The 21,820-nt window shown below is 40.6% G+C and overlaps 1 protein-coding gene across 5 annotated transcripts in view; it reads right to left on the reverse strand.

Annotated features, from left to right (window-relative positions):
* LOC121740047 (E3 ubiquitin-protein ligase Ufd4) overlaps window positions 1-21,820 on the reverse strand; it is a 50,541-nt gene that overhangs the window by 21,224 nt on the left and 7,497 nt on the right. For 3 of the 5 annotated variants that reach the window (XM_042132759.1, XM_042132757.1, XM_042132756.1), the window contains exons 8-26: window positions 15,502-15,632; window positions 14,878-15,011; window positions 14,399-14,640; window positions 13,684-13,848; window positions 12,979-13,114; window positions 12,173-12,356; window positions 11,832-11,891; window positions 10,889-11,054; window positions 9,983-10,231; window positions 9,688-9,820; window positions 9,077-9,207; window positions 8,793-8,902; window positions 8,491-8,620; window positions 8,188-8,328; window positions 7,697-8,088; window positions 6,117-6,416; window positions 5,649-5,846; window positions 5,170-5,390; window positions 4,612-4,762 (exon numbers count right to left, since the gene is read on the reverse strand). In XM_042132759.1, coding sequence (XP_041988693.1) covers window positions 4,612-4,762; window positions 5,170-5,390; window positions 5,649-5,846; window positions 6,117-6,416; window positions 7,697-8,088; window positions 8,188-8,328; window positions 8,491-8,620; window positions 8,793-8,902; window positions 9,077-9,207; window positions 9,688-9,820; window positions 9,983-10,231; window positions 10,889-11,054; window positions 11,832-11,891; window positions 12,173-12,356; window positions 12,979-13,114; window positions 13,684-13,848; window positions 14,399-14,640; window positions 14,878-15,011; window positions 15,502-15,632 — 3,374 coding nt within the window. The remainder of the gene's footprint in view (window positions 1-4,611; window positions 4,763-5,169; window positions 5,391-5,648; window positions 5,847-6,116; window positions 6,417-7,696; window positions 8,089-8,187; window positions 8,329-8,490; window positions 8,621-8,792; window positions 8,903-9,076; window positions 9,208-9,687; window positions 9,821-9,982; window positions 10,232-10,888; window positions 11,055-11,831; window positions 11,892-12,172; window positions 12,357-12,978; window positions 13,115-13,683; window positions 13,849-14,398; window positions 14,641-14,877; window positions 15,012-15,501; window positions 15,633-21,820) is intronic. The other 2 variants (XM_042132760.1, XM_042132758.1) reach the window with 1 other exon arrangement.

A 21,820-nucleotide genomic window follows, 5' to 3' on the forward strand; every position in this document is an offset into this window, starting at 1 on the left:
AAAAACTCGTCAAGAAGGCACACCCAGGAGCTGACGCCAAGATGGTCGACACGAATATTGTGCAAGCATTTGTCGACGGAATCAGGGACCTGGAGGTCAGAGCTGCAGTGAGGCTACGTCACCACACCTCGCTTAAGGAAGCATTGGCGCATGCTTTAGAGGTCGAGGCTGTTCGGCGTGACATACGGCAGACATATAAGATCCGCGAGGTCTCTGAGGAAGTCAAGGAGGTTAAGGCTCCTACGAAGAGAAGTTCTGGAGCCATGTGCTACAAGTGCGGCGAGAGGGGCCATCTTCAGCTTAACTGCCCGCAGAAAGAGACCCAAATGGCAAGGATGAAAATGCTCGAGGAACGTCTGGAACAAATGGAGGAGCTGCAAAAGCAAGGGGCCTCGTTCCCTGCCCGGGATCAGGGAAACGAATAAAAGCCAGGACTAAGGGGCGAGTGCTGGCTGACACGGAGGAAGCCCCGATAACTGTTATCTCCCAAGCATGCAGCGGGAACAGTCTTGTGATTCAGGGGACTATTAACAGGACGGATTGCAAAATGACTCTAGATACAGGAGCCTCTAGAACGATAGTGAACCCAAATCTGGTAAAAGCCGCAAGAAGACACAAGAGGAGAATTAACTGTCGGCTCCTTACTGCCTCCGGTCAGCCAATACCCGTCCTGGGAGAAATGTCAGTTACGATTAATGTAGGGGGATCCTCATACCCTCATGACGTTATCGTGGCTGAGATTATGGATGATTGCATCTTGGGTTTGGATTTCATGAAGAAGCACAACTGCAGAATTAATGTCGCCGACGGAGTGTTCAAGTGTGGCGAAGAAGAAATTTTCATCCTTGGAGGTGCTTGCGGGAAAGTTGAATGTGTAAAGAAAGTCATAATACCTGGACGAGCGGAAGCTAGAGTGCTGGTGAAACTACCGCCAGCTGGAAAGAAGAAGTTAAATAGATGCGTGTTGATCGAAGACTTACCTACTAAGACATCAGCGCAAAAACTGATGACGGCGAGAACCCTTGTTAGTGGTAGCAGTAACGCTGTGGTCAGGGTTTTGAACCTTGGTGATCGCGAGATCTGCTTGAACAAAGGTGACGTCATTGGAAAGTGCGAGGAAGTTGTCTGGATGAGACAGTGTAGTTCGATCACAGGCTCAGACTCAGCAAACACCAGCAACTATGGAATAGTGACTGAGCTACTCGATGACTGCAAGAGTAATCTGACTTATTCGCAGAGCATGAAAGCTAAGAAGTTTTTACAACGCCACGCGAATATCTTCTCCAGTCAGGAAGGCGACCTAGGAAGAACGTCGATGGTTCAGCACAGGATAGATACCGGAAACGAGAACCCAATTCGTCAACGAGCAAGACGGATACCTATAGCAAAAGAGAAAGAAGTTGAAGGCCTTTTGGAGGACATGAGAAGGCATAAGATTATTGAACCGTCTGCAAGTCCATGGTGCTCACCTGTTGTATTAGTAAAGAAGAAAGATGGCAGCACAAGATTTTGTGTGGACTACAGACGTCTCAATGATGTCACCAAGGACAGTTATCCATTACCTCGAATCGACGACACTCTGGATACCTTGAGTGGCATGAAATGGTTCTCGACCCTGGACCTGAAATCTGGATACTGGCAGGTGGAAATTCATCCAAAAGACAAAGAGAAGACAGCTTTTTCCACCGGTAAAGGTTTATGGCAGTTTAACGTCATGCCCTTTGGTTTGTGCAACGCACCTGCCACATTTGAGCGACTCATGGAGTGTGTACTGGCAGGCTTAGTTGGAGAGGCTTGCTTAGTCTACTTGGACGACGTCATCATTGTTGGCCGCGACTTCGAGGACCATTTGCGAAACTTAGAACGAGTTTTCGCCAAAATAGAGGGGGCCAAGTTAAAGTTGAATCCGAAAAAGTGTCGTTTATTCAGGAGTAAGGTGAACTATCTCGGCCATGTTATCTCCAGTGATGGAATTCAGACGGACCCGGAGAAACTAGAAGCAGTCCAAAATTGGCCAACCCCTAAGAACAAAACCGAAGTGCGGGCATTTCTCGGCCTATGCTCCTACTACAGGCGTTTTGTTAAGGGATTCTCAGAGATAGCCAAGCCATTACATCGGCTGACAGAAGATAAACGACAGTTTATTTGGGACGAGACTTCCGAAGATTCTTTTCAGAAACTAAAGAAACATCTGTGTGAAACACCAATCCTGGGGTATCCACAACCTGAAGGTCAGTTTATAGTCGACACGGACGCAAGCAACACGGCCATTGGAGGGGTGTTATCTCAAAAACAGGGTGAAAGAGAAGTTGTAATTGCATATTTCAGCAAATCTTTATCTAAGCCAGAGAGAAACTACTGTGTGACAAGAAGAGAACTCTTGGCTGTCGTAAAGACGCTACAACATTTCAGCAAGTACCTCATCGGCAGACACTTTTTACTGCGAACTGATCACGCAGCCTTGAAGTGGCTACTACAATTCAAGAACCCAGAAGGCCAAGTAGCTCGATGGATTGAACAACTCCAGGAGTATGACTTCAAGACGGAACACCGCAGCGGAAAGGCACATGGGAATGCCGACGCACTTTCGCGAAGGCCGTGTTCGGAAGACTGCAAACATTGTGTTAAGCAGGAATCTAATGAAGTAACATTAAAGTTAACGAAAACAAGTCCTTTGGGCCCATGGGAGAATGATGCTATGAGGGAGGCTCAAGAAACAGATGACGACCTTCGGCACATCCTCACATGGAAGAAACGGGGTGATGAAAAACCAATCTGGAGTGAGGTTGCACCCACTGGCGCTGTCACTAAGGCGTACTGGGCGCAATGGGACAGCCTGATACTTCAAAACGGAATACTCTACCGGAAATGGGAGAAGACCAACGGCAGAGAGTTCCATCTTCAGATAGTTGTCCCAAGAACGAGAGTACCGGATGTTCTCCGTGAAATGCATGATGGCGTATCAGGAGGTCATCTAGGAGTAAAGAGGACGTTAACAAAAGTGCGAGAACGATTCTACTGGTTGCATTGTCGAGACGATGTACAGGATTGGTGCCGCAAATGCACTACTTGCGCTGCAGTGAAGGGACCACAGACAAGGAGCCGTGGGGGCCTGCGCTTGTATAACGTTGGCGCACCGTGGGAACGAATCGCAGTTGACGTAGCTGGGCCATTTCCTGTAACGGAATCAGGAAACAAGTATTTTATGGTTGTCATGGATTACTTCACCAAATGGCCCGAAGTGTTCGCCATACCAAACCAGGAAGCTACAACAGTTGCTTCTAAATTAGTCGAAGAAGTGATATCTCGGTTTGGTGTGCCTCTGGAAATCCATTCTGATCAGGGCAGGAATTTCGAATCGCAGGTCTTCCAGGAAGTGTGCAGAATTTTGGGAATTCATAAAACGAGGACCACCACGTACCATCCACAGTCTGATGGAATGGTTGAGAGATTTAACCAGACCCTTGAGAGGCATTTGGCGAAATTGGTAGATGACAAACAAAAGGACTGGGACAAGTATATACCACTCTTCCTTCTGTCGTACCGTACCGCCGAGCATGAGAGCATAAAAGCTACCCCGGCGTATGTCAATTACGGTAGAGAACTACGAGTACCAGTAGACCTTTTGACAGGAGGATCACGGGAAGAACCAAAGACCGTACCAGATTATGTCTGCGATTTAAGTGAAAAGATGCGCTATATACACGCCATGGTTCGGGAAAGTGGGTTACAGTCAAGTGAGAACATGAAGACCAGATACGACCGGAAATCGAATACAAGCGGCTTCGAAGAAGGGTCACTGGTGTGGCTGCATAACCCAACTCGCCGAAAAGGCAAATCTCCAAAGTTGCAGACCAAGTGGGACGGCCCATACAAAGTGGTTACCCGATTGAATGATGTGACTTACAGGATTCAAAAGCAACCAAGAGGGACATTCAAAGTGGTACACATAGACCGTCTGGCGCGTTACCATGGCAGTAACAATGATGCTCGGGACGAGCATCTCTAAGAGGGGAGTAGTGTTACGGTACATGGTATACGGACACGTGGTGCGCAAGTACATACTCGAACCTTCTAGAAAGGTCTAATGTTTGTTTACGTGTTTACCCTTTATTTGTTAGCGTGTTTGAATTTAGACCTTATGACTGAGTCCATAAGGTCTAAATTAAATTCAACTTACTGCACTTATCGCAAGGACGGCAGTTTTATTGTGGTACATTCCCGAGCCTCCTAGAAATTTCCCACGGTTGTTTACTTGTTTACGTGAATCGGGAAATTTCTGGAATTCGTCTCGCCATATAAAAAGAGCCGCAGGCAGGCCCGGCAAGTCAGTTCCTTTCGAGCTATCATCGAGGCGATTTCGGAGTGATCAATAGTGAGTGAACCAGTGAAACCTGCGACTTGGCTACGACCTAGGACAGTGATAGTGCTTAGTGATTGGACCTAGTGATTTGTGTTTGGACTTAGTGCTAAGTGTGTGACCTAGTGTTTAGTGCAGTGTTAATAAAGTCTTCAAGAGAGTCACCAGGTCTTTCTCTCCAAATCCTCGAACCCTAGCACGTAACAATATGTAATACATTATAGACAAAAAAACGTCCATGATTATAATACCTGGTGTTCAGGGCCTGTGGCGTCTGGCAGACTGGGTGTGGAGTGGCTCTTGCGTCCGCCGCGCGCGCACTCCGTGCCGCCGCTCACCACCTTCAGGTCGAACTTGCCCTCTGCGCCCATGCGGTACGAATTTCGACCACCGTGATCCCACCTAAGGTATAATAAAGCTTATAAAGTTTAAGTAAAATTTAATTAATAACTTCCTGTACTGTCAACAGTTTGTCGACAGAACTGTACATCTTGTTTTGCACTATCAGCGTGTACGTCGCCACGCGTTATTATAATTAACACTATGTCAAGCTGCCAATCGGTTCTTTCTAAAAAATTTCACAATTTTTACCATTTTATGATTAGACATTTTAGCATCTAAGATATTCAATAAACCCATTGAACTTTAGTTTTCTTTTATCTACGATTGAAAATTTGTTGAAGCCTCGTGATGTAAACAACATGATATACATACATACTTTTACTACATTCCAGACAAAAAACATACAATATTTTCTAATTGGCAAGCTATTATAGTGACTACACAGTAAAAGCGTAGTGTGTATTTACCTGACATCGACCCATCCGTTATGCAAGTCCGACGTGACGGTGCCGGTGGCGGTGGCGCCGTCCTGGTCGCGCCACTTCCAGTCCGGGCCACGTGTGACGCGGGCGCCGGCGCACACGCCTCTAGCGCCGCGCGACCAGCGACGCGCGCGCGCACCGCCGCATGCCGCTCCCGCGCCGCCGCCGCCCACTTGCCGAGGGGGCGTTTCCACAACTCCCACTACCTACATTACCAAGCAGCAAACTTTAGCAACTTACTAATAACGATATTTAGGCAGGATAAATAACTATTTGAAGTCTGTCTGTTACTTGATGACGAAGACAAAGAAATACAGAGCTAGTAGAGCTATTTTTTATGTAAATACTTTCATTTGTAAGGGGACCATTATTTAACATTTTCTTGTCTACCTTTTACAATATAAAATCTATTTACTCATATGCAAGTGACAGCTACTTCTTTATTACAAAAAAAAAATAAAGACCTTGCCGTAAACCTCTAGACCGGAGAGCGACAGGTAGTGGCTCTGTCCGCTGGCGTTCTTGCCGTTCTGCTGTATGCGCAGGTAGCGGTACGGCGCATCGGCGCGCACGCGCCACGTGGCCGTGCTGCCCGGCTCCTGCAGCGCCTGCTCGTCGCTGTGCGCCAGCAGCGTCGTCCACGTCACGCCATCGGCGGACATCTGTAAGCACACAATACAATTATAAAAACATAGAGCCAATTATAAAGTTACTTAATAATCTCCATATTAATAATATTATGAGCAGTTCAAAATGGGAACTCGCGGAAATAAAATTATTTACTTTGTGGTAGAATTATATAACTATATTATAATATTATAACTTAGAATAACCGCCAGATTATCCGTATAACAAAATAGTATATAAGTCTTAGAAGGACTTAACTGTGTTATTTTGGACTATGATATATTTAAACGAAACAATATTTTAACCTGGAAGAGCCAGTTGCGCAGCGCGGAGCGGCCGTATCCGCGCGCGTGTCGCAGCGTGTAGGCGGAGGGAACTAGCTGCAGGCCGAGGTCGAGCGCGACGAACGCGCGTCTGTCATCATTCGTGTGCACGTTGAGCGGCTCGCGAGCACGGGACAGCACGTCCTCGGCGCGGCCGTACGGCAGAGCACGTCCGTCCGACGACCACACTGAGACTAATGCGTGCGCGCCCGGGTTCACCCACTCGCACGTTCCTCCGTTGCTGCCGATGAAGTACAGCACGCCGTTCTCGTCGAAGTCGTGCTGCAGAACAAACTCAATATCAATATCGATACAAGTTTTAGCAGTATCAGTTAGCTTCATTTCATTTGCTTTGCATTGTTCTTGGGAAATACTAATCTTGTCGATCCAGTAATAAAACACACACACACTGTACGATGGAAGCATCGCACATTCCTAGGTCAGCATAATAATTAGTTTATCAATTTAGTAAATATCTCAATATTTGAACGATTTCGTAATGTTTTCATTTTTGCTATACTCATCATTATCTTTGTGTATATAAAATGCGTCTGCTATAATCACGGAGCTAATACAAAGAGGAGCTGGAATAAGCAACTGTGCACTGTGATTTTCAACTAGGTCCTGACGTCATCATTGTGGGCGGGGCTTAAGTCAGTACACTTTCAGCGTTTGTCAGGTGCACACGTAACGAGACTCCCAATAAATTGGTGTTTTTTGCGTTTTTAACAAGGAAAGGATGAAGTATTGTGTTTTACAATGTCGAAAACACTCAGACAGACGTTCTGATAATATAAATACCATCACATTTTATTTGGAAATAATTTTAAATGTAATTTAAATATAAAAGTTCTACAACATTTCAGCTTTCAGCGTTAATTATACTACTTGACACTAGATGGATAAACCTTTGAAAGATAAAACAGACGTAAATGCGTATAATTTTGCATAAGTTTATTACAATAATCATCCTTGAATACTGAAAACCGTTATATACTTAGTCTTGAAACACATTTAAATAGCTAAAACCGTGATTATATAGCTTTTATTATGATATTACTTTTAAACCGCCATCTGTCGTCATATATGATAGCTATTTGAATCGTAACAAAATATCCAGGGCAGTAGTACGTCCCATATTCAAGACAAAATGACATCTTGTGTAAGATAGTTGAACTACGTAGTAACATCAACATCGACCTAAGCTAGTAGTTTTGCTTTTAGCCGATAGATGTAATATTGCGAAGTGGGCGGAGCTTGACACCCCCTCACCCCGCAAATTGTCACGCGTCGTTTCATAAGGAAACTTGATTACAACACCTCCTCTTAGTATGAGCTCCGTGGCTATAATATTACGCTATCACTTATTCTTATATAATTTCTCTAATATCAATTCTCTTATATCACTGTACCTTTGTTAATCTGTGTATCAACTATCAATAAACAGTTAACATTTTCAGGCTGTTTCTATAATCAATCATCATTATCAGCGTGTAAGGTGTACAGACCCGTACACACACTTTCTAACACTTATGTTACTTACATACTTATTTAGTACTTACATCGTATGTGAAGGTGAGCGGCGCCTCAGCTTTGATCCGCTGCACGAAATTGAAGGTGGCCCGGTCCATGTCGTACCACTGGCGGGCCACGGACTTAGCTAGGAAGCGTTCGAGTTGGCGCACGGTGGTGAGCGCTTCCACCTTGAGGTTGCGGCCGGCGTTGTTGTTGGCCTCGTCTGCTGCGTCGTCGTGGGCTCGCTCAACGCGCAGGCGCAGGCGGCGCGTGAGGTGGTGTAGCGCTTGCGGCGCGTGCGGCGCGTCCGCTGCGGGCGCGACCACAGGCAGACGCTCGGCGCTCTCCAGCACACCCACTAGTCGGGCCGCCAGCGCCGTGCCCACGCGTCCCTCGTCCGCGCTCAGCCATTCTCCGACTAATTGGCCCAAGGCACTCTCTATGCAAATTCAAGAAAAACCCATACAAGTTACAACCGTTAATATATTAATTCTTGTACATAATTATTTCAAAAGAGTTTATAAAAATAAATACTAACCGTAAGGTTGCGGGGCAAGGATTTGTAGTAGTGCCGGTGCCAAACCAGAGGATTGTAGTTCGTAAGCGGACAGAAGCTCTTCGCCGCAAATGAGTTCTGCGAGTTGGTCTAATGACTCTTTAAACTCTTTTTGCCAATTACCTAAAACAATAATAATTAATCTATAAAATATAAATTAAGTTCTTAAGGTATGTCGCTTATTTCATTTCATGTTGGGTTACGTGATTGGATATTGGCTCACTTTTAACAAATATTTAAAGATGGCCACAACAATCGTTTAGTAAATAAACATAATATACTAACCCTCCGGTTGTGTAGCTAACCGTTGTAGCGTCGCGAGCACTGCACGAAGGCGGGCAACGGGCACACGCGGCGCAAGCCCGGCCGCGCCCGCCAAATGCCGAGCGTACAGACCGCGCGCGCGCTCGCACACCTGCACGCAATATATGACGTCAATCTACATTAACTTGCAACGTTACCTCTGAAACTCGAGGGCGAATTTACACTATAAAATTATAATAAGTTACGAACAAAATAAAATCCACAAAATTACGTTTGTTGTAACATTGTGTGGGTGAAAGTTGATGTTACAAAGCAATACGGACCTGCGCCTTTTGTGCCTCCGTCTTGGCCGAGAGTCGTCCTCGGCTCTGAGGCGCAGCGCTATTAGAGACCTGCGGCCGGCGATCCGCCCAGCCACTGGCCAACTCTGGACCTGTATAATAAGTAATCATAATTATTTTTCTTAGAGTCAAAATTTACTATAGATACCTACACGAAAAAATTAAAAGTAAATCTTTAAAGCTGATAAAAAGTTACCTGCTTTTAACACATACAAAAATCATGTTATATTTAGAAAAAACTTGAGTAACTAGTGTTATATAATTACCTAAAAATGTTTCTGCCGTAAACGAGTGTTTGGTTCCCCTATTTGACTCGAAGATAAAACCTGGCAGGTCTTCTCTCAATATCGTAGTTTGCTGCTGGCCATCTGTGTTGTGAATATGCAGCTCTTTTTCTCTGAAATAGTAATTAAAATATCAAAAATGTGTCATGTGCATAACAAATTCGAAAAATATAAAGTTAAAAAAAAATCCACCTGCCTCTGTATAGAGACGATAAGCTGCCCAATGTTTTGTTTATATCTGTCATGTGTCTTTACTAAGGTATTAGACAAGGGAAAAACATTGTATAACAATAATGTCTATAAACACAGTGTAAGGGGGCCACCTATGAGGTAAACTTTCGTCGCCCATAGACACTCGCAGCATCAGAAGAGCTGCAGGTGCGTTGCCGACCTTTTAGGAGGGAATAGGGTAATAGGGGAGGGTAGGGAAGGGAAAAGGGTAGGGGATTGGGCCTCCGGTAAACTCACTCAGTCGGCGAAACACAGCGCAAGCGCTGTTTCACGCCGGTTTTCTGTGAGCCCGTGGTATTTCTCCGGTTGAGCCGGCCCATTCATGCCAAAACATGCTTTCCCACGTACGTATGAATACTTACTTTTTACAAGACAGCACCCAGTTCCCGAGTATGAGTCTCGTGTTACTAGGCTTCGACAATATAGGTTGGGGAACAGCATTTTTGACGGATGCCCTCGCTCTCTGTAGTTTATCTATAAATTCTCCACGATTCTCTGGAAATAAATAAAGTTACATAAAGTTATTGTAACTTCGAGCGGGTATGGGAGTCTAAAACTGTCTCACACTTAAAAAACTCGGTGTCTGACGTCATTTAAATTTAAAAATTTGTGTCTGTTCCTCGTTCTTTTGACAAGGTTAAAGATGACAAGATGTACCTGTGTTATCAGTCTGATGCTCGGGGCTGCCGCTACTATACATGGTGGCGAGCTTATGGTCTAGCAGAAAGCGGAACCAGCCGTTGGAGCCGGTGCTCAGCTCGATAGCGGCCGCGTCGCTCCACACGTAGAGCGCGTCGCGGCCGCGGCATAACGACCACTCCCCCCATACGTATGCCCCGCCCGCTACTAGCGCGGTTGCGTCGCCCGTTGTACCCACACCGCTTGCAAGAGCGCTCGGCGACCATCCTGCAATATACGAAATTCAGAAAGGACGTGTGCAAAAAAAGGAGTTTAGATTTATAGATGTCACGACATTTTTGGGCCCCAAAGGGACTTGCATCCCAGCTTGAACTACCTGTCCCCCTTGTAGTTGACATTATATACAAGGTGATGCTATTTTTATGCGACTGCGTGGACGTTAAATACAATTAAGGTAGGCGCACGTTTTCCCACGACAATAAGCAGCTTATATGACCTTCTTCGTGGTCTACTTCTATTTCGATTTTGTACGATCCATATCGTACATCAAGCAGTTTTAGGGTTTTTAAGGAGTCAGCGTTTAGGACGCGCTCGCGTAATTATTTAATTATTTTATTAAAATCAGTTCGCATCGATCAATCAAGGCGATCGCGCGTGCTCGCACACCCGGGTCATTTGATCATCAAGTATCAATCAATAAATCAAGTAACGGTATATCAAGTCTATCGTTTCATTTATCAAGTAAAAGGAGTAGTAGTTAATCAAGGACACTACAGATTTATTGTCATCAAAACCGATCCAGTGGTTTCGATGCCTATTCGATGCATGTAAAAACGCATGTTTGTTACTTATTATGGTATGGAAATAAGCAATCAATAACTTAATATGTTGGTATGAAATAAACTAAGTAATGATAGTCTGTACCTGACTGGCCGGCGGTGTCGTCCGCCGGGCTAGCCTGCGCGGCGGCCAGCGCCTCCACTTTGCTGAAGACGCCGAGACGCGCGAACTGCTCCAGATATATGTCCGAAGCCTTCACCATCAGCTCCTCCGCTATGCCCAGGACCGTCAGATGACCGTCATCGTCGTCCTGACAAAGGTCATTATGGTAAAACAATTTGCTAAATGGCCTCGACAATTTTCCTGTTTCTATAGAAATAGCATTGATCCTTTCTTTTTATTTCTATAAACGAAAATCAAAACTCAAACATATTTGTAGCACATAGCATAAATGTTAATCAAGATCTCGCTTTGTTTATTGAGAAAATGTACAGTTCGTGATAATGCAAGTACCACAAGTCTTCAATAAACAAAGCTTCTCTATAATGTTCTTTTCAGACAGTTTAAACTCGCAAAATCCCGGATCATTTACAAGGTACAAACAATAGGATAGTCTGATGCGGGTAATTTCGATGGTGTGATGTTTTCACAGTAACAGAATGCTTTAAAATATTACGATGATTTAAAAACTCACTTGAACATACAATTAGTTGTTAATGTGGTATGACAAAAACCATCTCATAGTTTATTAGTTCCGTCGTTGGGCGGTGAACTACATGAGTATATACAGATAATGTCACAAGTACTAGAGACGAGGTAAACTAATATAGCGACGTACGACCAGTCCATAGTGCGTAGTGCGGCTACTACAAAACCAAACGCTCTAAACACTGGATGCACACGGATTCCGACTGACGTACTGGCATAAAACATGTTTTAAGAATATATTACTAGAGTACTGAGCGAAAGAAAGAAACAGATATAGCTCAAATCGGGGCAATCAACGGTTCCGTATATCCAGCGCTTGGGAGGTGTCGCGAGATGCAATAAGAGCCACAACAGAACGATCACACCATCGGAACATTACCGCGGGCGGCCGGATATAGCGGCTGCGCAGGTACCGCTGCCCGCGCCGGCACCACTCATCCTGAGTCACATACACGCGTCAGTGCGTACTACACGCATGTACGTACACGTACAACTTACGTGCGTGTTTATTTAAACACATTAATTCAATGTCTTAAATATCTATCACAAGTTTTAAAAATCTAACATTATAGAATATATTACAAATGCTATGGTCCAAACTAGGAAATGTGTCACAAAATTTCAAACACAATTTTTGATCTCTATGATGTTTAAATGTGAACCATAGTCGCCTCTCCTAGCCTACTCTAGTTAGCGAATCTGCAGAACAAGTTTAATTACCTGTGTGTCAAGAACCTGCGCGATGAGTCGCGTGAGCAGCGCGGCGGTACGCGGGGTGGAGAGCGCACGCAGACGCGGCGCGGGCGCGTAGTGCACCATCTTGCGTACGAGCGACAGGCACGCGCGCCGCACGCCCGCACCGCCCGCACCTACGTACCGCGCGCAGAACACTGGCACCAGACGCCTGACAGAAACAGACAATTAACGGTAAATTAAGTTTGCCTCTTACGTCAGTAATAATTATTATAGATGAGCGGGTCAAACTTAAAATTTTATGGTTGGATAATCCATCCAACAAAAAACCAAATAATAGTAACACAAAAACCTTTTTAGATTACTCACTAGAGAAAAAGAGAACACACCGATTGCAACAGTACAAAGCAAAAATTCTATCAGAAACAAAACAAAATCTCGATCATGCCTAATTATTATCGGTCTTACAAAAACGTCTGACGTTGGCAGCTGTAACCGCGCAGTAATAATAACATTGTCAATTTACAAACTTATCTAATTATTTAATTTAACTGACTCAAAATCGATCGGAACAGAATATAGATAGCAGTACCATCGAAAAAATTTATTCATAGGCAGTTAACGGACCTACGCGCTGTACTCGGCGAAACAATGTGGCGGTAGCGGTCATTGACTCCCTGTCAAAAACTTGTCATTTTCTACACAAAGCCGCGATTGACAACATCTGACACTTCATTGTCAATCGCGGTTTGTATGTACCGCTACCGCCATGTTTCGCCGAGTAGAGTATAGGAATCATCTTCTCTGATAGTACATCAAGTATCAAAACTCACTCCAAGTAAACGGCGGCCATCTCCTTATCACCCGTGTCGGGGAAGTCGTCCTCGTTGGAGGACGCCGGCGACTCCTGATTGCTCACCACCAGCCACTCGCCCGGGCACTGCAGTATGGCCGCCACTTCTCTGTGACCTGAGAACATTTATTAATTTACTTACCCTCTCAATAATAATAAAAAAATACAATGAAGAAACAATGTTATGTCTTTCCAGCGACTTTTCCACGGTATAAGACAACAAAATCATTTTCAAAGCATTTCATTGTATACTTACATTATATGTTTATAAATAAGGGGATGAACATTCCTAGTATCTTCGCCTCCTACTATTTCATTTTTTTTACTAGTAAAATCTTCGTCCAATATACATTATACATACATAATATTATGATAATCTAGCCTTTAGCCAAATTGCTATCGCTAATTATGATTAAAGGTGCGCGTCCACCCGGATCGGAATCGGAGCGTACGCAGCGAACTTTTTGCTTTGTATTGATTTCTATGGTATAGTGTCTGCATGCACTATTACACATATTTCAATTATTATCATACTACAAACTTTGATATTAATTGTTTTTGCCTCCAGTAAAGAAAATACACATTGAGTAAACTAATGCAATGTTTTGTGATCATTTGCCAAGTGACTTCTCTAGAGAATCCATTGTGTAAAAATTTTTAGCAGTAAAGGCGAGATTGTACTCACCCTGATCGTGTCTCTCTCTAGCTTTATCGAGAGGGGTCTTGCCGTCCTCGTCTCGCAGGTCGGCATTGGCGCCATACCGTAGCAGCACCTTGGCGATAGCCGGCCGCCCGAAACACGCCGCGTAGTGCAGAGAAGAGCTTCTCTGACCGCGGTTTACGTCAGCGCCTGTACAATTTATAATAAAAAGATACAATGTTTGAGAACTACATCAGATAATTTCTAAATATAAAGGCCCATTTTGAATTATTGCTAATTAGTATGTGCATTTGTGTTGTCTGTCCGAATATGGTCTTAATTAAATTGTGGTGTGCATATTCTAATGAAGTCACGAATCATAAAGGCCAAATAATAATAATTAATTATTGAGAGACAAGTTACTTTAGTTGTTGTAATATCAGAGAAATTAATTCATAGGCAGATAGAGGTTCAATGTTATTTGGTCGGGTACGTTGAGCCCACTTGAAAGATAGCGACAAACAGTTATAACTTGTTTAAATATGAATACTAGCACTAAATGACCCGGTGAACTTGTGCCATTTTCCACTTTTTCCATTTAATATAAATCTTCCCTGGAATTGCATGAATATTTCAAGACTAAAATTAGCCAAATCGGTTCAGCCATTCTCGAGTTTTAGCGAGACTGACAAATTTAAAAATATTTTTTCTTTATATAGAAGATAGTAGATAATTAAATTACTAGATTATCAAGACCTACCTTTCTCGCACAGAAACTCCACCATCTCCTTCGTGCCGAAAGCAGCCGCCCAGTTGAGCAGCGTCTGGCCGACGTCATCAGTGAAGTTGACGTCGACGGCGCCGCAGTTGACGGCGGCGACGAGCGCATCCGTGTCCTTGCCGCGGATGCAGTCGATGAGTTGTCGGTGCGACTTGTCGCCGCGACTCGAACCCTCACCGCCGCCCGTCGCCGCGACCGGACCGAGACCGCGACTTGTGTTACTGAGATAAAAAAAATTACATGTTTGACCTCGCACAGCTTAAGATAATTTGACCAACTTTTTTTCTTTGACCAACCCGTCACCCCTATATGATTTCTGTTCATATATATCGTGTCCCCACTCCCCGTGCGCATTCACTCGCTTACACCTCACTCCAAAAAAGAGACCTCAAAAGGGGACACTTCCATTATTGTTTCATTTTAAAGTTATATTTGGCTTGTATTAAATGGGCACTCACGTCTGTATAGCGTGGCGGCCCTCACACAGCAGCACTAGCAGCAGGTCGACGAGGCGCATGCACTCCAGACACCAGCGCTCGTCCGCCTGCACCGCCGCCTCGATCGCGCCGCACAGCTCCAGGCGCACCAGGTCCTGACAGAAACATTGATATACTGACGATGAATCATGAACTAGTGCCCCAAGAATCAGAGTCGACTGTTACAAAATGACGTATGGGCAACAAATAGTATGACCTTAAAATGTAAAGCCCTGATTAGGTTTGTTAAAGTTATCTCATAACAACTTGGTGCACATCCATAATAATATTACTAATGCGAAAGTTTGTCGAATGGTTGCTGGCCCGGTGTCACCATACTCCGAGCCCGAGAATGGACGTTCTGCGATATAAATTATACTCGTAATTATTATAAATTTATTTCAATGTTAAGGGCGACATCTTGTTTGTAAAAGAGTTAAGGCCGGATATTTTTTCTGCCAAGTATTTTCGTTTAACCTACCCTCTTATACCAGGTCATGGTTCAGTCTTTCTCCACCTTCAACTTTTATCTTACACTGTTTATAATGTAGAAAATTGATGAAGCTTAAGATAATAAGCAATATAATAAATTATGTAGGTACTTACATGCGTAATCTGCGCCGATCCCCTACACAGTGTGGACAGCAGGCTGACAGTGGTCGACACAGAGGTCACTAATCCCTTGTCTTCTGTGCTCTCTGTGGCGCCGAGACGACGGACCAACTCTTCGATCAAACCTTTAATAGATTTTAAATTTATATTTCATGCAAATGCTCTCGATGTTGTAACGGAAATCAGCAATCAGTCACAAAACCTTCCTTTAATTTTTTTCACTAAACCCAATTCATTAATCTGACGAAGAGGATTTTAGTTTTGATAAATTATTACCAGTACTAGAAATCGCCCAATGGTCGAAATTAGACCTTAGTTTTAACGACATTAGGACAGTAACCTATATTTTGTAAAAAAATATTGATTTTATCATATTTTTTCAACTCTTGTCTCTGGGACTCAGCTGATCTCTTATAATATACTGTCGTATCTAATAGTATCTCAGATTCGATAAAAAAAACTATAAGTAATCCATTTTCAATTTGTCACCTTGTTGTCAATAGACTTCAACCATAAACGAAAGAGTATAATTAAATAATTCATATGTATATTGTATAGGTTTGTCACTCAAAAATCTGTCATTATTCCTAGTGTGTGTGTTGTAGTGTGTGTTATGTTTTATTTGTTAAAAAAATGTATGATTAAGGTGAGGTGAGCTTCACTTTGTACGTGAAACAGGAATTTTTTCGTCGCAAAGTTGGCCCTAACCAATAGCAGTACACAGCAGAAAAAAATTAGTACATGCAGTGAAGGGTACGAAGTAAAGGAATATATAAATATAATTTTTACAAGACTTCTACACTTCTGAAAAATAAATCCCCAAAAAACTGAACAAATTATTTTTTTTGTCGCGAAATACTCTGTATTTTGTGCGACAACTACCATATTTATTTCCTCTATTACATGTCAAATCTATTGAACTAAAGTGATATCTAAAAATTATGCCAATTATTTATTTATTTCGAAAGATATTAAAAAAAAACACATGAAAAATGTTATAGAGAAGACCGCCCTGAGAAATTTCAATTTTATGCTAAGCTAAAATGAATCTTATTGCGATGCGTACACGCTTGGCACTCGCGTCGCAATGCATTTCAGTTGGCCGATGGCCTGCGTACAGCGAGGTTGTCTCCGGACGCTCGTCACAAAATCACTCCCGAGTCCCGACACGATAATAATTATTAAAAAATCGTAGTGCAAGTAAAAATATTAAGATAATGACTCTGGTGTATGGCGTAATAAATTTATTATTTTTTACATTTTAAAAATTAAAATTATTTAAATATAAAATATGTGAAAAAATCGTAAAAATAGTTCAGATAAACTACACATAATATTATGTAGAACCATTCTATTTATTCCATCCTGGACTCGCCATAGTTATTAGTTTCATAAACTTGCATCTTGATTATTATTTACAAGCACTATTTAAATTATTTGTTGTAAAAATATTCTTATTTGTATGGGAATAAGGTTCGTTTTAATGTAACAACGTTTCGGGAGCATACTTGCCATGCCATTTCTTGAAGTTGCTAAGAACTCGATGATAAAAAAATCGGGAGTTCGGGACGTATAATGAAGTACAGAGACTGAATAGACATATATTATGTATGTATGTCATTGTACACTTAGTCATGACTAGGGAATGCAATACCGGGATACCGGGATCCCGCATGCATTTTGCGGGACTAATCCCGGTCGAAAATTTAGCGGGATCCCGCGGGACTGGCGGGATTACAAAGAAGCGTGATTCATACGTGTAACTCTGCGCGCGGGGGTGCGTGAACTGGCTACAGGCAGCCCACTAAACAATTTACCTTCAATTCACCTATAATTCAATGACAATAATGTACCTGCAACCAGCGTTGAAGCTGCGCCAACTTTTTCAGCTGCTGGCTATCTTGTGTCGAATATCAGGAGTCGTTTGGCAGACACAACTTTTTTAACTTATTTTTATAAGCTTGGGCTGTATGTATGTAACGGAGTCTTTTAGCACAATTTTCCCTATATTTTAAAAAGATGAATAATTTTTATAAAAGCTGAAAATAAATAAGCTTATTATTTTTTTTGTAACTATTATTATAACGTAGCCATTTCCAAACAAAAAGTTTATTTTTTATTTTTATAATATATTCTAAAGAATGGAGTATTAATAAACCCTTGTAAAAAAGGTGTCTGACAAAGTTTCTTTTATTTGAGTTTCTAAGAATAAAACGGGTTCTATCAAGTAAAGTCATTAGAACGATTTATTTTACAAGTTTATGTCCACCCTGCGGGATCCCGTAAATACCGGGATCCAGTGGGATTGTGATGCTTCAGTCCCGCAAATACCGGGATTGAAATTATCTTGCGGGATTGCATTCCCTAGTCATGACTAAAGATATTTTTTTAGACTGCATTATAGCTATTATTATAAATAATAGTGCATTGCTGCACTACTTCTACACTATCAGGTGTAATAAGTAGTACTCCACATCACTACAATACTATAATAATTATTATTATAATTACCTTAAGCTTCTTGTAATTACCTAAAGGTAGACTTAACAAAATTCCGGATAATCCAGATAATCCGGATTTTGGTACAAAAAATCCAAAATCCGGATTTTTAAAAAAAACCGTTTTTTGTAACCCCTATCTTTACATCTCGTATTATATTGGAAAATGTAAACACATTATCAAAGTAAATAATAATAGCTCCCCACACCTAGAGATAGCAAAAAACGGATTTAAAAAAAACCGGATTTTCGGATTTTTCCATCCTCAAATCCGGATTATCCGTATAATCCGGATATTCGAATAATTCCAATATTTTACAAAAATGTTCGAATAATTGGAATATATTCGAATAATTCGAAAATTTTGAAAAATGTTGAAAACTCTGAATAAAAGTAACATGAAGCTTCGGACAACCTTTTTTGTTAATGGTATGAAGTAAATAATTTATTTTTACTTTTATATCAACATAACTCTTCGTAAATGACATAGTTCATGTTCATTGTTAAACACTTTAAAAATTTATACAGTGTGTAACAAAAATAAGTGATAATATTTTAGGGTGTGTACGTGTTCCTTGTAGAGAGTTCACTGTGAAAGTAGCAGCTCTGAAAGACGAAATTTTTTTTTCACTTTTGTATGGGCAAGGGCCCGAGCGTCACGAGTTTTCCCATACAAAAGTGAAAAAATGTTTTGGTCTTTCAGCGCTGCTACTTTCACAGTGAACTCTCTGCAAGGAACACATACACACCCTAAAGTATTATCACTTATTTTTGTTACACCCTGTATAAGGTTACAGCTGGGCAATAAGGCAAGGCTGTAAAGCACGTAGCACGATCGAAAACGATTTTACTTTTCTTTTTTTTAAACCTTTTACTTTCCTCATGTTATTATGCATAGTATTACTAGGCAGCAGTATAAGATAGACTAGATATTAAATAATATTATTATATTCGCCGTTATGATAATATATGTTCCTTATTACTAAGCCAGCTCACCCGTCTTTTTATATTTTCGAGCCACGTTCATGTAGGTGGCTTTGCCTGTATCAACGTGGCTCGAAACTATAAAAAAACGCACTAGAAAACAAACACCACAAAAAGAAAAAAATTTCAGCGAAGCTCTGGGGGTGGGGGAAACAATCTTGGAGCTGGTGACTTGAAGTTTGCTAATGCCAATAACATGATTTAGATTCCAAAATTAAGTTTGCTTAGACACGATATAATTAATGGCGATAATGAGTATGGTTTTTAGTGAGTCTATTTATTATTTAACCTATATGCACCGATTTTCTACACCTCAGGAAAACTATCTTTGTATTGATTCCCTGTACATACATTTTGATGATTCGCTAGTAGGGAATCAATATATTTTACATTTACTTATTTATCTAATTGGTACATAATATTATCTTTTTATTTTTATTAAAATATAAATAACATTCTCTTCATATTCTGATACAAATAAATAATACTAATAAGTAAAATATGTACTAATTTTTTTTTCTTAGTCAAAATATTTCAAATAAATGCATTTTTAATTAATTGTATTTGGTTTTAACGAACAAGTTTGGTTTGTACTCAATTTTATACATGTTAATAAAATTTAAATTGAACATGTTTATTTAGCTGAAAAACCGTTTTTCTATTAGCTTTGTTGATTCCCTAGTTTAGAAAAATTTAAATCAAAATATCTTCTAAAATTGTGAAGTGAAAAAGGGCCCAAATAGATAATTATGTTCGTAATTCATTTATTTATTTATTTTCTTTATTGGAACAAAAAACAGTTACATCTTAAAATAAGTACAATTACATAAATAAAAGTGATAAACACATAACCCACACCATTGTTCGCGGCGTAACAAAAAAAAAATACAAAATATTCCTAACAAAGAGAAATAATTTTAAAAACATTAGTGCATAGCGTTAAGTGGTTTGTAACAGATGAAAAACATTTATGTTTTCTAATATTATCCTTAAATATGCAAATAATTAAAATACAAAAGAAGAAAAACAATATAACAGCTACGGACGATTTTCTAATTATTACAATTTTTTTAAATAGTCATGGACATGTTTTTTGAATTGATTATAGGATAGTGCAAAAATATCAATATCAATAAAGTAATTGTTGTATGTATCCACTAGGCGACGAAGGGGAATGCGAAGATCAGCGTTAGTCTTGCAGGATGTAGTGTGAAATAAATTATATTGGCGAACTCTACGTCGATTGACTGTTCTAGGAACGGTGTAGCATATTTTATTAGTTAGGGATGAGCAGTCAAATTTATGATTGCACAGACCGTGCAGCATCATGGCATCCAGGAGCCGACGTCGGGATTCAAAGCTCAATAGTTTAAAGTGATTAAGCAAATCAGTGTATGGTAGAGTAGATCGCTTATATTTAAAATAAGTAGTGCGTAAGAATTTTTTCTGTACCAGTTCCAAACTATTTGAATATTTGTTATAGAGAGGGTTCCATACAGGTATGGCATATTCTAACTGGGACCTTATTAGCGTTTTGTAAAGTAACAAAAGTGTGGAGGGTCGAACGAAATCTCTGGTAGACCTAATTACAAACCCATACATGCGATAAGCTTTATTAATAATGTTATCAATATGCTGATTGAGATGTAGAGATGTATCCAATAGGACCCCCAAATCACGAACTAAACTGACCTTATTTAAAGGTGTGTTGTTAATAGTGTACGTGAAATTTAGTTTATTTATTTTTTTTGTGAATGAAATAGTGTGACACTTAGGAAGACTTAGAAATAACTTATTACGAATACAATAGTTATGTAATCTACACAAATCTTGCTGTAAAAGTAAACAGTCTGCAATATTTCTTATCGATTTGAATATTTTAATATCGTCAGCATACATTAGAAATTGCGAATTTTGAAACATTGTTGTATGTCGTTTATGAAAATGACAAAAAGAAGTGGACCGAGTATAGATCCCTGGGGAACACCTGAACTAGCAAATATGGACTCAGAACGATGGCCGTTTATCACTACCCTTTGCGATCTATTAAAAATGTAGGACATAAACCAGCGAAGCAAATTTCCTCGTATCCCGTTGAAGGCTATTTTATCTAACAACAGAGAATGATCAACCTTGTCAAACGCTTTTTGGAAATCTGTATAAACCGCATCAACTTGCCCTTGTTTATCCATATTAGAGAATAATATGGATAAACAAGGGCTAAACAATAATATTTAAAAATAATATGTGATTACTGATTTTAAAAAATATGCAGAAATAAAAATGTGCTAGGGAATCAACTGAAGAATTCAAATATGGAGAAATGCCCATATTCGAATAATAAAATCGTCGAATAGTCGAATAAAACGAATATTCGAATAACATACCCTTAACCCTAGTTACGTAAAAGCTTATTTTTCATAATTTTATCTACTATTCGAAAAAACCGAAAATCCGGATTTTTTTTATTTTATTTTATTGTTGTTACTTTTATTATTTTGTTGTTAGTAAGCGGCGGCGTCTTAGTAATAGGGTTCCTGTTTAACCCTTTGGGTACCGAACCCCAAAAACAATATCTAAGTAAGTAATAAAATAAATTAGGTAGGTTAACCGGCTTAACCTACAAAGCTTATATTATTTTTTTTGTACTTATATATTATTTTATAAACCTCACTTATAAAATAACTAGTAAAAATAAAAAATACAAATGTAATGATAATATTTAATTGTACCTATTCCTTTGCTAAAGTTTCGCGTAGATACTTTCATAATCTCTCTGCATTATTAATTATTCTGTGTTAGTAGAATACAACTCTTGCGATGTAACAAAA

Source organism: Aricia agestis, chromosome 2, assembly GCF_905147365.1.
Source record: "Aricia agestis chromosome 2, ilAriAges1.1, whole genome shotgun sequence".
Lineage (NCBI taxonomy): Eukaryota > Metazoa > Arthropoda > Insecta > Lepidoptera > Lycaenidae > Aricia > Aricia agestis.